A 14,934-nucleotide genomic window follows, 5' to 3' on the forward strand; every position below is an offset into this window, starting at 1 on the left:
AGATGGAGAGGTGGTGAGATGGAGAGATGGAGAGGTAGAGAGATGGAGAGGTAGAGAGATGGAGAAGTGGTGGATGGAGAGGTGGTGAGATGGAGAGAGGGTGGATGGAGAGATGGAAAGGAGGAGAGGTGTAGAGGAGGTGAGATGGAGATGTGGAGAGATGGAAAGGAGGAGAGGAGGAGAGATGGAAAGGATGAGAGGTGGAGAGGAGGAGAGGTGGAGAGGTAGAAGGAGGTGAGATGGAGATGTGGAGAGATGGAAAGGTGGAGAGAGTTCATGGTTACCTTCAAGGCCATTTTAGATCAATGTGTGTGTGTGTGTGTGTGTGTGTGTGTGTGTGTGTGTGTGTGTGTGTGTGTGTGTGTGTGTGTGTGTGTGTGTGTGTGTGTGTGTGTGTGTGTGTGTGTGTGTGTGTGTGTGTGTGTGTGTGTGTGTGTTGTGTGTGAGTGAGTGAGTGAGTGTGTGTGTTTGTGTGTGTGTACCTCTACCTGCTGGTCCTGTAACTTTACTCCCACCACACGGAAGGTGTTGTTAGCAGTGTTGTGGTAGATGTTGATGCGGCTGAAGCCCTGCTGACCTGGCTTGATGGGAACCCACTTCTTACTGCCGTCATCATAGACCATGACAGAGGCTCGTGCCTGGCAGATACTCTGCTCACTGAGGGGGAAGAGAGAAACAATAAGTCAATTTCTTTATCAATCAATCAATTGATCAATTTGAACCATCATACACCACCATCATACCTCACCATCGTGCACCACCATCATACCTCACCATCATACACCACCATCATACCTCACCATCATACACCACAATCAAGCACCACCATCATACACCACCATCATACCTCACCATCATACACCACCATCATACCTCACCATCATGCACCACCATCATACACCACCATCATACACCACCATCATACCTCACCATCATACACCACCATGCACCACCATCATCATACACCACCATCATACCTCATCATCATACACCACCATCATACCTCACCACCATACACCAGCATCATACATTTACATTTACATTTAAGTCATTTAGCAGACGCTCTTATCCAGAGCGACTTACAAATTGGTGCATTCACCTTATGACATCCAGTAGAACAGTCACTTTACAATAGTGCATCTAAATCTTAAAGGGGGGGGGGTGAGAAGGATTACTTATCCTACTTATACACCACCATCATACCTCACCATCATACACCACCATCATACACCACCATCATGCACCACCATCATACACCACCATCATGCACCACCATCATACCTCACCATCATACACCACCATCATACACCACCACCATTCACCACCATCTTACCTCACCATCATACACCACCATATTACACCACCACCATCATACCTCACCATCATACACCACCATCATACACCACCACCATACACCACCACCATTCACCACCATCTTACCTCACCATCATACACCACCATATACACCACCACCACACCATCATACCTCACCATCATACACCACCATCATACACCACCACCATTCACCACCACAGAGGTTCTAGCATGGCAGATACTCAGCAGTCAACCTTAAGACAATCAATCAACCAATTCATTATAATTTTGTCAATGAATGAGCACAGTGCAGTGCATCTTTAAGACAGTATCAGTCATCAATCACTCAAGGAACCAATAAATAAAAAACACAATTTTGTTTGGTTTACATTGCTTATGACAAAGAACACATTGAGCAGTGCACTGCAGGCCAATTCAGCTGCAGGTCATGTGATTGATTGAAAAGCCCTCCATCCAAACCTAATGAGACATCTATACATGTACACAGCTAGACCAGAGTCTGCTGCTACTGTTATAAATGTGTGTGTGTGTTTGTGCCGCCAGCGTTGGGTCTGCCTACTCCCCCCTTCTTACTGCATTTATCACAGCCCACTGAGGCTCTCTCTCTCTCTCCACTGACCTTCACCGTGTTGTGCTGGCACACACACACACACACACACACACACACACACACACACACACACACACACACACACACACACACACACACACACACACACACACACACACACACACACACACACACACACACACACACACACACACACACACACACACACACACACACACACACACACACACACACACACACACTCGCATCGTTCTTTTCTTAAGTCACAAGCACAGAGACGTGAGATGTCACACAAAAGGCAAGGGAGGAAAGAGGATGAAAGCAAAGGAGAGACGAAGAGGAGAGACAGAGGATAGGAGTAAGTAGGGAAGGGAAAGGAGGAAAGGAGAGGGGAAATCTAGGAAAGGAGGGAAGTAGAGGAGAGACAGAAAAAAGTAGGGAAGGAGGTGAGATGAGAAAAGGATGGAATGAGGATGGATACAAGGAGAGACAGAGGGAACAAGAGGGAAAGGGAAGGGGACTAGGGGAGGAAGGGGAAAAGGGGGGAGGAGGAAGGGGGGAAGAGGGAGAATTTTGGCATACAAATGAGAATAACAAGAGAGAGACCCATCTGTGCCTCTGCTTCAGTGCCAGGCTAAAATTAGTGGAACTGCCCCTGGGGCAGACAGAAAGAGCTGCGTCAGAGTAGAGAGAGAGAGAGAGAGGTAGGATAGGAGGAGAAGGGTGGGGGTTGAGATCCTAAGAGACATGCTAGGTGAGTGGAGAAAGTGAGAGAGGTAGAGAGAGGTGGAGAGAGGGAGAGATAGAGAGAGAGATGAGAGGGAGGGAGGGGGGGCTGGGATCCTAGGAGAGTTGCTAGGTGCGTATCTGAGATGGCGTCAGAGTGGGAGAGAGAGATGGCAAGCGCGAGATAAGAATTGTTGTAGGGAAAGTGAGGGGGTCCTGAGCTGCAGGATTCAAGTGAATCTCCTGAGCAGCAAGGAGAGATGTCAGGTTATGGTGAGTGACAACCTTAGAGACTGAGAGACTGAGAGAGAGAGAGAGAGAGAGAGAGAGAGAGAGAGAGAGAGAGAGAGAGAGAGAGAGAGAGAGAGAGAGAGAGAGAGAGAGAGAGAGAGAGAGAGAGAGAGAGAGAGAGACTACTGCCGTAATGGATAAACAGGCAGACAGGGCCTTCCTGTCTCTCAAGCTCATCCCAATAGTCCAGTTCACTAACTCCAGCCAGGATAGTGGATGGGAATAGAGCAGGCCAGGAGTCAGGGCTATTCAATTACTGTCCTGGAGGACCAAAACACTTCTGGTTCTCACCACCTGGTCATGGACTGATTTAAACCTGGAACGCCAGGTGAGTGAACTCTTTGGCCAATCAACGTCATTCGTTGATCAATCAACAGCCAGCAGTAACCCTTTGCGGCTAGTGATTTGAAGTCTAGTGATAGCAAAGTAGATGCTGCTCAGAAACACACAGCAGGTGCGGCAGGGTAGCTTAGTGGTCAGAGCGTTGGGGTTGCAATTTCAAACCCACGAGCTGACAAGGTACAAATCTGTCGTTCTGCCCCTGAAACGGCAGTTAACCCACTGTTCCCAGGCCGTCATTGAAAATAACAATTTGTTCTTAACTGACTTGCCTAGTTAAGTAAAGGTAAAAGAAAAATAAGAACACCATATCTTTGCATGAAAACACTGTAGATTTTGAAGTGAGAAAGCCTTAGTTATAAATAGCCAAGGCGTTGATGCTACACACTGCAGTAGGGTGGTTGGAGTGACGCCATACCCACTTCACGTAAGAACTTCCCATCTTAACAGGCTTTAAATCAGCCAGTGTAGCAGCAAAGTAGTGAGCCGTTTCATTTCTTTTTTATAACTAGGCGGCTGAGTTCATTTTTGAATTTTTAAGGAGTTCTTGGCAGTCGGACGGAAAATGGCGCCTCCCCCCACCAGCATGAATAAATGAGACTCTCAATGGGAGAGAGAGAGAGAGAGAGAGAGAGAGAGAGAGAGAGAGAGAGAGAGAGAGAGAGAGAGAGAGAGAGAGAGAGAGAGAGAGAGAGAGAGAGAGAGATGATAGAGGCACACACACTGCAGTTTCCCTGCACGCCATGTCACAAATATTGACAAATGTACAATAGTGCTCTGACACATGTATAAGTCCATTTTTTCTGTATGTACTAACTATTTGGACTCATCACATACACTGCTGCTACTGTTTAATATCTATCCTGTTGACCCTTAATTCCCAGTTATATGTGCAATTATGTCAATTAGCTTGTACTCCTGCACATCGACTTGGTGCTGGTACCCCGTGAATATTGCCAAGTTATCGTTACTCATTATTACTTGTATTATTATTATTATTAATAGTATTATTACTATTATTACTATTATTATTATGTGTTTCTCTATTTTCTTTCTCTCTGCATTGTTGGAAAGGGCCTTGTAAAGCATTCACTGTTAGTTACACCTGCTGTTTATGAAGCATGTGTCAAATAAAATGTGATTTGGAGCTATACCTGACACACACACACACACACACACACACACACACACACACACACACACACACACACACACACACACACACACACACACACACACACACACACACACACACACACACACACACACACACACACACACACACACACACACACACACACACACACACACACACACACACACACAATACCATTTTGTACTCTGGAGAAAACATAGAGACAGATTGACACAGTTACAGGAGATGGAGACAGACAGACAGTGACATTCCACAAGTGTTCTGATTGTGAGATTTATCCTGAAAATGTATCTCGAGAGCCCAGCTCACCAAATCCCCTCTACTATACTGACATTGTTTCGTTTTAGCCTGGGATACTGTATCTGCATGAGCTTTTCTGACCCAGATGTTTTCAGCCGCAGCAGCACTTCTGGCTCGTCACCTCCTCTGAGCATCACACACACACACACACACACACACACACACACACACACACACACACACACACACACACACACACACACACACACACACACACACACACACACACACACACACACACACACACACACACACACACACACACACACACGCCTGAAACCCCATATGCACACACACCATGACATTAATTCTCCTCAGGGACACAGGTCACTGAAAGGTTAATGGTTAATAGCTCACACCAGCCTATACTGAACATCTCTCTCTCCTCCCCTAAACCTCCTACCTCTATTCCTCTCTCCGTCCTTCGTGTTTTTGTTTGTGTCCCCCCCCCCTCTCTCCCTGTGGTTCATTAGTGAGTGTTTTAACGTGGTGACCGATTGGGATCTGGTGCACCCTGCCTGACCTTTCCCTGGATAATGATCACACTGGCAATACTGTTCCCACTGTAGTCTGGACTGAATGGCCATGCTGTGTCACACTGTATACTGCAGACTGGCCATTCATCTCTACACAGTCATGGCTCTCTGTGGTAGAAGGTGCAGGAAGCCTTTCTTTTCTCTCGGGTTTTACAGCTGAATGAGATATGGAGGGATAGACAGAGAGTGGGAGAGAAAGAGAGATTGCGATGCGTATATCTTTGTTTATAGCCGAATGAGAGATGAGACCAGGACAGAAAAAGAGGGATAGAGGGAGAAGGGTGCTGCATCTCTCTGTTTACAGCTCGAAGGCGAGAGTCATGGCGTTTTCTCATCACTATAATCACCAGCTTCACAGCGTCTGTTCCCCACTCTGTTTACGACACAGAGCCACCGGTGCCCTGAGCTAAATGTACTCCGTTATCATCCGCTCCCTGATCAAAGGTGAGCAGCAAAACAAGTCTCTGTCAGCGTGAGTAGACACGCTAAGTGTTCAAAGCACGCACGCACGCACGCACGCACGCACGCACGCACGCACGCACGCACGCACGCACGCACGCACGCACGCACGCACGCACGCACGCACACACACACACACACACACACACACACACACACACACACACACACACACACACACACACACACACACACACACACACACACACACACACACACACACACACACACACGTCAAGGAAAGCTTCAGTCTCAGCACTCACATTTATGATGACAACAATGGTCACGTTTAATGCACAAATCCTGATAATGAACTTTAGCCACTCAGTCACTCTCAAAAACTCTAGCAAGTCAGTAACTTTTATTTTATCCCCTGACTGTAGTGTTGCTGTAGTGACTGGATCCTTATACTATCAGTGGCACTCTGTCTGGTTAAAATGGCTCTACTTGACAACTCAACTCTCTCCATTCTGTAACAGGCTATTAGAGTGGAGTGGTTGAGCTGAAACGCTCTCTCTCTGTCCCGCTTCCTTGTTCTCTCTCTCCCTCTCAATTATTTTCAATTCAATTCAAAGGGCTTTATTGGCATGGGAAACATACGTTTACGTTGTCAAAGCAAGTGAAATAGATCATAAATAAAAGTGTGGCAACAGGTGACAAATCTTGCTGCTGTGATGGCACACTGTGGTATTTCACCAAGTAGATATGGAAGTTTCGAATTCTTTGTAGATCTGTGCAATCTGAGGGAAATCTGTGTCTCTAATATGGTCATACATTTGGCAGGAGATTAGGAAGTGCAGCTCAGTTTCCACCTCATTTTATGAGCAGTGTGCACATAGCCTGTCTTCTCTTGAGAGCCAGGTCTGCCTTTGGGGGCATTTCTCAATAGCAAGGCCAGTCACAGTGGCCAGTCACAGTGGTCAGACATTCTGCCACTGTGTACTCTCTGTTTAGGGCCAAAAAGCATTCTAATTTGCTCTGTGTTTTTGTTCATTCTTTCCAATGTGTCAAGTAATTATCTTTTAGTTTTCTCATGATTTGGTTGGGTCTTTTCTGGATTTTGATAATTAGCGGGTATCGGTCTAATTCTGCTCTGCATGCATTATTTTGTGTTTTACGTTGTACACTGAGGATGTTTTCGCAGAATTCTGCATACAGAGTCTCAATTTGGTGTTTGTCCCATTTTGTGAATTCTTGGTTGGTAAGTGGACCCCAGACCATACAACCATAAAGGGCAATTGGTTCTATAACTGATTCAAGTATTTTTAGCCAGATCCTAATTGGTATGTCGAATTTTATGTTCCTTTTGATGGCATAGAAGGCCCTTCTTGCCTTGTCTCTCAGATCGTTCACAGCTTTGTTGAAGTCACCTGTGGCTTCTCTGATGTTTAGGTTGAGGTATTTGTAGTTCTTTGTGTGCTCTAGGGCAACGGTGTCTAGATGGAATTTGTATTTGTGGTCCTGACGACTGGACCTTTGTTGGAACACCATTGTTTTTGTATTACTGAGATTTACCGTCAGGGCCCAGGTCTGGCTGAATATGTGCAGAAGATCTATGTGCTGCTGTAGGCCCTCTTTCGTTGGTGACAGAAGCACCAGATCATCAGCAAACAGAAAAAATTTGACTTCAGATTCTCTCTTCAGATTCTAGTATGGTGAGGCTGGGTGCTGAGTACTGTTTTAGTGCCCTCGCCAATTCGTTGATATATATGTTGAAGAGAGTGGGGCTTAAGCTGCATCCCTGTCTCACTCTACGGTGCTGTGGAAAGAACTGTGTGTGTTTTTTTGCCAATTTTAACCACACACTTGTTGCTTGTGTACATTGATATTATAATGTTGTATGTTTTTCCCCCAACACCACTTTCCATCAATTTGTATAGCAGACCCTCGTTCCAAATTGAGTCAAAGTAAAAAATAAAAAAAATAAAGCATGAAAAGACTGCCTTTGTTTTGGTTTGTTTGTTTGTCAAATAGAGTGTGCAGGGTCTGTCGTACAGTAATTTGGTAAATTCCAATTTGACATTTGCTCAGTACATTGTTTTCACTGGGGAAATGTATGAGTCCGCTCTTAATGATAATGCAGAGGATTTTCCCAAGGTTGCTGTTGACGCATATCCCATGGTAGTTATTGGGGTCAAATTTGTCTCCACTTTTGTGGATTGGGTGATCAGTCCTTGGTTCCAAATATTGGGGAAGATTCCAGAGCTAAGGATGATGTTAAAACCTGTTGGTACTAGGGGGCAGTATTTTCATTTTTGGAAAAACAATGTCCCGTTTTAAACGGGATATTTTGTCAGGACAAGATGCTAGAATATGACTATAATTGACAGCTTTGGATAGAAAACTCTCTAACGGTTCCAAAACTGTAAATATATTGTCTGTGAGTATAACAGAACTGATGTTGCAGGCGAAAGCCTGAGAAAAATCTAATCTGGAAGTGCCCCAGGTTTTGAAAGTGCTGCGTTCCAATGAGTCCCTATTGAGCTGTGAATGTGCCATCAACGAGCTTACGCTGTCTACGTATTCCCCGAGGTGTCTACAACATTTTGACGTAGTTTTACGCATTTATGTTGAAGAATAGCCGTAGGCGGCCACATGGCGTAAGTGGTCACATGGTGGCTCCGAGAGAGATTCTCAAAAATAATTCAAAAATAATATTTTGGGAAAAAATGAACTTTGGCTATCTACCTGGGAGTCTCGTGAGTGAAAACATCCGAAGTTCATCAAAGGTAAACGATTTAATTTGATTGCTTTTCTGATTTGTGACAAGGTTGCCTGCTGCTAACAAGGCATAATGCTATGCTAGGCTATCAATAAACTTACACAAATGCTTGTCTAGCTTTGGCTGTAAAGCATATTTTGAAAATCTGAGATGACAGGGTGATTAACAAAAGGCTAAGCTGTGTCTCAATATATTTCATTTGTGATTTTCATGAATAGGAATATTTTCTAGGGATATTTATGTCCGTTGCGTTATGCTAATTATTGTCAGGCAATGATTACGCTCCCGGATCCGGGATGGGGAATATCAAGAGGTTAAAGAGTTTAAGTATAGTCAATTGGAATTGGTTGTCTGTATATTTTATAAGTTCATTGAGGATACCATCAACACCACAGGCCTTTTTGGGTTGGAGGGTTTGTATTTCGTCCCGTAGTTCATTCAATGTAATTGGAGAATCCAGCGGGTTCTGGTACTCTTTAATAGTTGATTCTAAGATTTGTATTTGATAACGTATATGTTTTTGCTGTTTGTACTTTGTTACAGGGCCAAAAAGATTGAAGAAGTGGTTTACCCATACTTCTTCATTTTGGATAGATAACTCCAAATCAAATCAAATCAAATGTTATTTGTCACATACACATGGTTAGCAGATGTTAATGCGAGCATAGCAAAATGCTTGTGCTTCTAGTTCCCACATTGCATTAATAACCAACGAGTAATCTAACCTAACAATTTCCCAACAACTACCTTATACATACAAGTGTAAAGGGATGAAGAATATGTACATAAAAATATATGAATGAGTGATGGTACAGAACGGCATAGACAAGATGCAGTAGATGGTATCGAGTACAGTATATACATATGAGATGAGTAATGTAGGGTATGTAAACATATAAAAGTGGCTAGTGATACATTTTTTACATACATTTTTCCATTATTAAAGTGGCTGGAGTTGAGCCAGTATGTTGGCACCAGCCACTCAGTGTTAGTGGTGGCTGTTTAACAGTCTGATGGCCTTGAGATAGAATCTGTTTTTCAGTCTCTCTGTCCCTGCTTTGATGCATCTGTACTGACCTCGCCTTCTGGATGATAGCGGGGTGAACAGGCAGTGGCTCGGGTGGTTGTTGTCCTTGATGATCTTTATTGCCTTCCTGTGATATCGGGTGGTGTAGGTGTCCTGGAGGGAAGGTAGTTTGCCCCCGGTGATGCGTTGTGCAGACCTCACTACCCTCTAGAGAGCCTTACGGTTGAGGGCGGAGCAGTTGCCGTACCAGGCGGTGATACAGCCCGACAGGATGCTCTCGATTGTGCATCTGTAAAAGTTTGTGTGCTTTTGGTGACAAGCCAAATTTCTTCAGCCTCCTGAGGTTGAAGAGGCGCCTTCTTCACCACGCTGACTGTGTGGGTGGACCATTTCAGTTTGTCTGTGAAGTTTTCGCTGAGGAACTTAAAACTTACTACCCTCTCCACTACTGTCCCGTCGATGTGGATAGGGGGGTGCTCCCTCTGCTGTTTCCTGAAGTCCACGATCATCTCCTTAGTTTTGTTGACGTTGAGTGTGAGGTTATTTTCCTGACACCACACTCCGAGGGCCCTCACCTCCTCCCTGTAGGCCGTCTCGACGTTGTTGATAATCAAGCCTACCACTGTAGTGTCGTCTGCAAAATTGATGATTGAGTTGGAGGCGTGCATGGCCACGCAGTCGTGGGTGAACAGGGACTACAGGAGAGGGCTCAGAAAGCACCCTTGTGGGGCCCCAGTGTTGAGGATCAACGGGGTGGAGATGTTGTTAACTACCCTCACCACCTGGGGGCGGCCCGTCAGGAAGTCCAGTACCCAGTTGCACAGGGCGGGGTCGAGACCTAGGGTCTCGCGCATGATGACGAGTTTGTAGGGTACTATGGTGTTAAATGCTGAGCTGTAGTCGATGAACAGCATTCTCACATAGGTATTCCTCTTGTCAAGATTGTTAGGGCAGTGTGCAGTGTGGTTGCGATTGCGTCGTCTGTGGACCTATCGGGCGGAAAGCAAATTGGAATGGGTCTAGGGTGTCAGGTAGGGTGGAGTTGATATGGTCCTTGACTAGTCTCTCAAAGCACTTCATGATGACGGAAGTGAGTGCTACGGGGCGGTAGTCGTTTAGCTCAGTTACCTTAGCTTTCTTGGGAACAGGAACAATGGTGGCCCTCTTGAAGCATGTGGGAACAGCAGACTGGGATAAGGATTGATTGAATATGTCCGTAAACACACCAGCCAGCTGGTCTGCGTATGCTCTGAGGACGCGGCTGGGGATGCCGTCTGGGCCTGCAGCCTTACGAGGGTTAACACGTTTGAATGTTTTACTCACGTCGGCTGCAGTGAAGGAGAGTCTGCAGGTTTTGGTAGCGGGCCGTGTCAGTGGCACTGTATTGTCCCCAAAAGCGAGCAAAGAAGTTGTTAATTCTGTCTGGGAGCAAGACATCTTGGTCCGCGACGGGGCTGGTTTTCTTTTTGTAATCCGTGATTGACTGTAGACCCTGCCACATACCTCGTGTCTGAGCCGTTGAATTGCGACTCTACTTTGTCTATACTGACGCATAGCTTGTTTGATTGCCTTGCGGAGGGAATAGCTACACTGTCTGTATGCGGTCATGTTTCCGGTCACCTTGCCCTGGTTAAAAGCAGTGGTTTGTGCTTTCAGGTTCGCGCGAATGCTGCCATCAATCCACGGTTTCTGGTTTGGGAATGTTTTAATAGTTGCTGTGGGTACGACATCGCCGATGCACTTGCTAATAAACTCGCTCACCGAATCAGCGTATTCGTCAATGTTGTTGTTTGACGCATTGCGGATCATATCCCAATACACGTGATCGAAGTAAACTTGAAGTGTGGAATCAGATTGGTCGGACCAGCGTTGAACAGACCTGAGCGCGGGAGCTTCCTGTTATAGTCTCTGTCTATAGGCAGGGAGCAACAAAATGGAGTCGTGGTCAGATTTTCCGAAAGGAGGGCGGGGGAGGGTCTTATATGCGTCACGGAAGTTAGAATAACAATGATCCAGGGTTTTACCAGCCCTGGTAGCACAACCAATATGCTGATAGAATTTAGGGAGTCTTGTTTTCAGATTAGCCTTGTTAAAATCCCCAGCTACAATGAATGCAGCCTCAGGATACGTGGTTTCCAGTTTACATAAGGTCAAATAAAGTTTGTTCAGGCCCATCGACGTGTCTGCTTGGGGGGGAATATACGCGGCTGTGATTATAATAGAAGAGATTTCTCTTGGTAGGTAATGCGCTCGACATTTGATTGTGAGGAATTCTAAGTCAGGTGAACAGAAGGATTTCAGTTCCTGTATGTTGTTATGATCACACCACGTTAATCATAAGGCATACCCCCCCGCCCCTCTTCTTACCAGAAAGATGCTTGTTTCTGTCGGCGCGATGCGTGAAGAAACCAGCTGGCTGTACCGACTCCGATAGCGTGTCTCGAGTGAGCCATGTTTCCGTGAAGCAAAGAACGTTACAGTCTCTTATGTCTCTCTGGAATGCTACCCTTGTCCGGATTTCATCAACCTTGTTGTCAAGAGACTGGACATTGGCGAGTAGTATGCTCGGGTGCGTGATGTGCCCATCTCCGGAGCCTGACCAGAAGCCCGCTTCGTCTACCCCTTTTAAGGCGACGTTGTTTTGGTTCGCCGTCATTCCTCGTCGTAATGATGGTGAGTTTATGTTGCTCTTATATCCAATAGTTCCTCCAGACTGTATGTAATAAAACCTAAGATTACCTGGGGTACCAATGTATGAAATAACACGTAAAAAAAAAAATACTGCATAGTTTCCTAGGAATGCGAAGCGAGACGGCCATCTTTGTGTTGTTTAGTGTTTTTCAATTTTCCCAGAAGTGGTTAGAGTCTATGGATTCTTCAATTACATTGAGTTGATTTCTGACATGCTGTTCCTTCTTTTTCCGTAGTGTATTTCTGTATTGTTTTAGTGATTCACCATAGTGAAGGCGTAGACTCAGATGATCTGGATCTCTATGTTTTTGGTTGGATAGGTTTCTCAATTTCTTTCTTAGGTTTTTGCATTCTTCATTAAACCATTTGTCATTGTTGTTAATTTTCTGTTTGAAATTTTTAGATTTGATAGGGAAGCTGAGAGGTCAAATATACTGTTTAGATTTTTTACTGCCAAGTTGACATCTTCACAGTTAGTTCCAGGAAGTTGTCTAAAAGGGATTAGTTGTTGACCAATTGTTTATCTGTAAGTTTCCACATTTATAGCATGTCTTTATATTATTCAATTCCTTTGGCTTTGATGCCTCATGACTGAGTATTGCTCTGTTCAAGAAGACTTTGACATCTCCCTCCCTCCTCCTAGTAATGCACTCAAGGTCTACTACTAAGCATTAACCTATGTACTGCGCATAACCCTGACACAGAGACACGGGAGAGACAGACAGAGAGCACAGGAGGTTGGTGGCACCTTTATTGGGGAGGACAGGCTCGTGGTAACGGCTGGAGCGGAACTAGTGGAATTGTATCAAATACATCAAACACATGGTCAACATTTTGTTTGATGTCATTCCATTCGCTCCTTTCCAGACATTATTATGGGGGGGGGGGGAGATTAAACCTATGGAGATTTTTGGCACTCTTGCACCATAACACAGTTCAAGTGCCACTACGATCTTTGTTATGAGGACTTTGAGGTCCAGCAAGGTCACACAAATAACTCTTTAGTGATGAAAGCAGAGGAGAGCAGTAGACAGATTCAGTCTTTGTGTTGCAGAGCCAGCTGCACATGACAACAGCCAACTAACCAGCGAGCTGGCTGGCAGGACAAATACTGTTGAGCACAAATCCTTTTTCTACTTCTTTTAAACAAAACAAGGATTCATGTTGGAGAAGTTCAATTACAAAAATGAGCCAAGGAACTGCAAAATGAAACAGAGCGGTGTGTGTGTGTGTGTTTACTATCCTCACAAGGATAGTAGAATGAGGAACATTCAGACAATTGGGAACACAAGGAAAAGGGTTATTTTAGGCTTAGAGGTTAGGTTTAGGGTTACAATAGGGTTAGAATCAGGGTTAAGGGTAAATGATTGGTCCCCACAAAGACAGTAAAACAAACACGTGTGTGTGTGTGTGTGTGTGTGTGTGTGTGTGTGTGTGTGTGTGTGTGTGTGTGTGTGTGTGTGTGTGTGTGTGTGTGTGTGTGTGTGTGTGTGTGTGTGTGTGTGTGTGTGTGTGTGTGTGTGTGTGTGTCCATGTGTGTGATAGGGCTGGGCAATATGGCCTACAAATGTATGGGCGAGTTACAATATACAGTGCATTCAGAAAGTATTCAGACCACTTGACTTTTTCCACATTTTGTTACTTTACAGCCGTATTCTGAAACCTATTAAATCGTTTTTTTTCTTCATCAATCTTCACACAACACCCCACAATGAAAAAGCAAAAAACTGTTTTTTAGAAATGTTTGCAAATGTATTAAAAATGTAAAATCACATTTGCATAAGTATTCAGAACCTTTACTCAGTACTTTGTTAAAGCACCTTTGGCAGTGATTACAGCCTCCAGTCTTCTTGGGTATGATGCTACAAGCTTGGCACACCTGTATTTGGGGAGTTTCTCCCATTCTTCTCTGCAGATCCTTTGCAGATCCTATGCCAGGTTGGATGGGGAGCATCGCTGCACAGGTATTTTCAAGTCCGGGCCACTCAAAGACATTCAGAGACTTGTCCCAAAGCCACATCTGTGTTGTCTTGGCTGTGTTCTTAAGGTCATTGTCCTGTTAGAAGGTGAACCTTCACCCCAGTCTGAGCGCTCTGGAGCAGGTTTTCATCAAGGATCTCTCTGTACTTTGTTTCCGTTCATCTTTCCCTCCATCCTGACTAGTCTCCCAGTCCCTGCCGCTGAAAAACATCCCAACAGCATGATGCTGCCACCCCCATGCTTCACCGTAGGGATGGTGCCAGGTTTCCTCCAGATGTGGCGCTGGGCATTTAGGCCAAAGAGTTCAATCTTGGTTTCATCAGACCAGAGAATCTAGTTTCTTTTTCTCATGGTCTGAGAGTCCTTTAGGTGCTATTTGGCAAACTCCAAGCGGGCTGCCTTTTACTGAGGAGTGGCTTCCGTCTGGCCACTCTACCATAAAGGCCTGATTGGTGGAGTGCTGCAGAGATGTTTGTCCTTCCGGAAGGTTATTCCACCTCCACACAGGAACTATGGAGCTCTGTCAGATTGACCATCGGGTTCTTGGTCACCTTCCTGACCAAGGCCCTTCTACCCCCGATTACTCAGTTTGGCAGAGCAGCCAGCTCTAGGTAGAGTCTTGGTAGTTCCAAACTTCTTCCATTTATGCAACGCTGCATAAATGTTATGGTACCCTTCCCCAGATCTGTGCCTCGACACAATTCTGTCTCGAAGCTCTACGGACATTTCCTTCAACCTCATGGCTTGGTTTTTGCTCTGACATGCACTTTCAACTGTGGGGCCTTATATAGGGCCTATATT

At 45.1% G+C, this 14,934-nt stretch overlaps 1 protein-coding gene across 7 annotated transcripts in view; it reads right to left on the bottom strand.

Annotated features, from left to right (window-relative positions):
* LOC123990987 (ena/VASP-like protein) overlaps positions 1-14,934 on the bottom strand; it is a 65,097-nt gene that overhangs the window by 17,064 nt on the left and 33,099 nt on the right. For 5 of the 7 annotated variants that reach the window (XM_046292067.1, XM_046292062.1, XM_046292063.1 and 2 more), the window contains exon 2: positions 483-657. In XM_046292067.1, the coding sequence (XP_046148023.1) occupies positions 483-657 (175 nt within the window). The remainder of the gene's footprint in view (positions 1-482; positions 658-14,934) is intronic. The other 2 variants (XM_046292064.1, XM_046292065.1) reach the window with 1 other exon arrangement.

The sequence above is a fragment of the Oncorhynchus gorbuscha genome, linkage group LG12 (assembly GCF_021184085.1).
Source record: "Oncorhynchus gorbuscha isolate QuinsamMale2020 ecotype Even-year linkage group LG12, OgorEven_v1.0, whole genome shotgun sequence".
Classification (NCBI taxonomy): domain Eukaryota; kingdom Metazoa; phylum Chordata; class Actinopteri; order Salmoniformes; family Salmonidae; genus Oncorhynchus; species Oncorhynchus gorbuscha.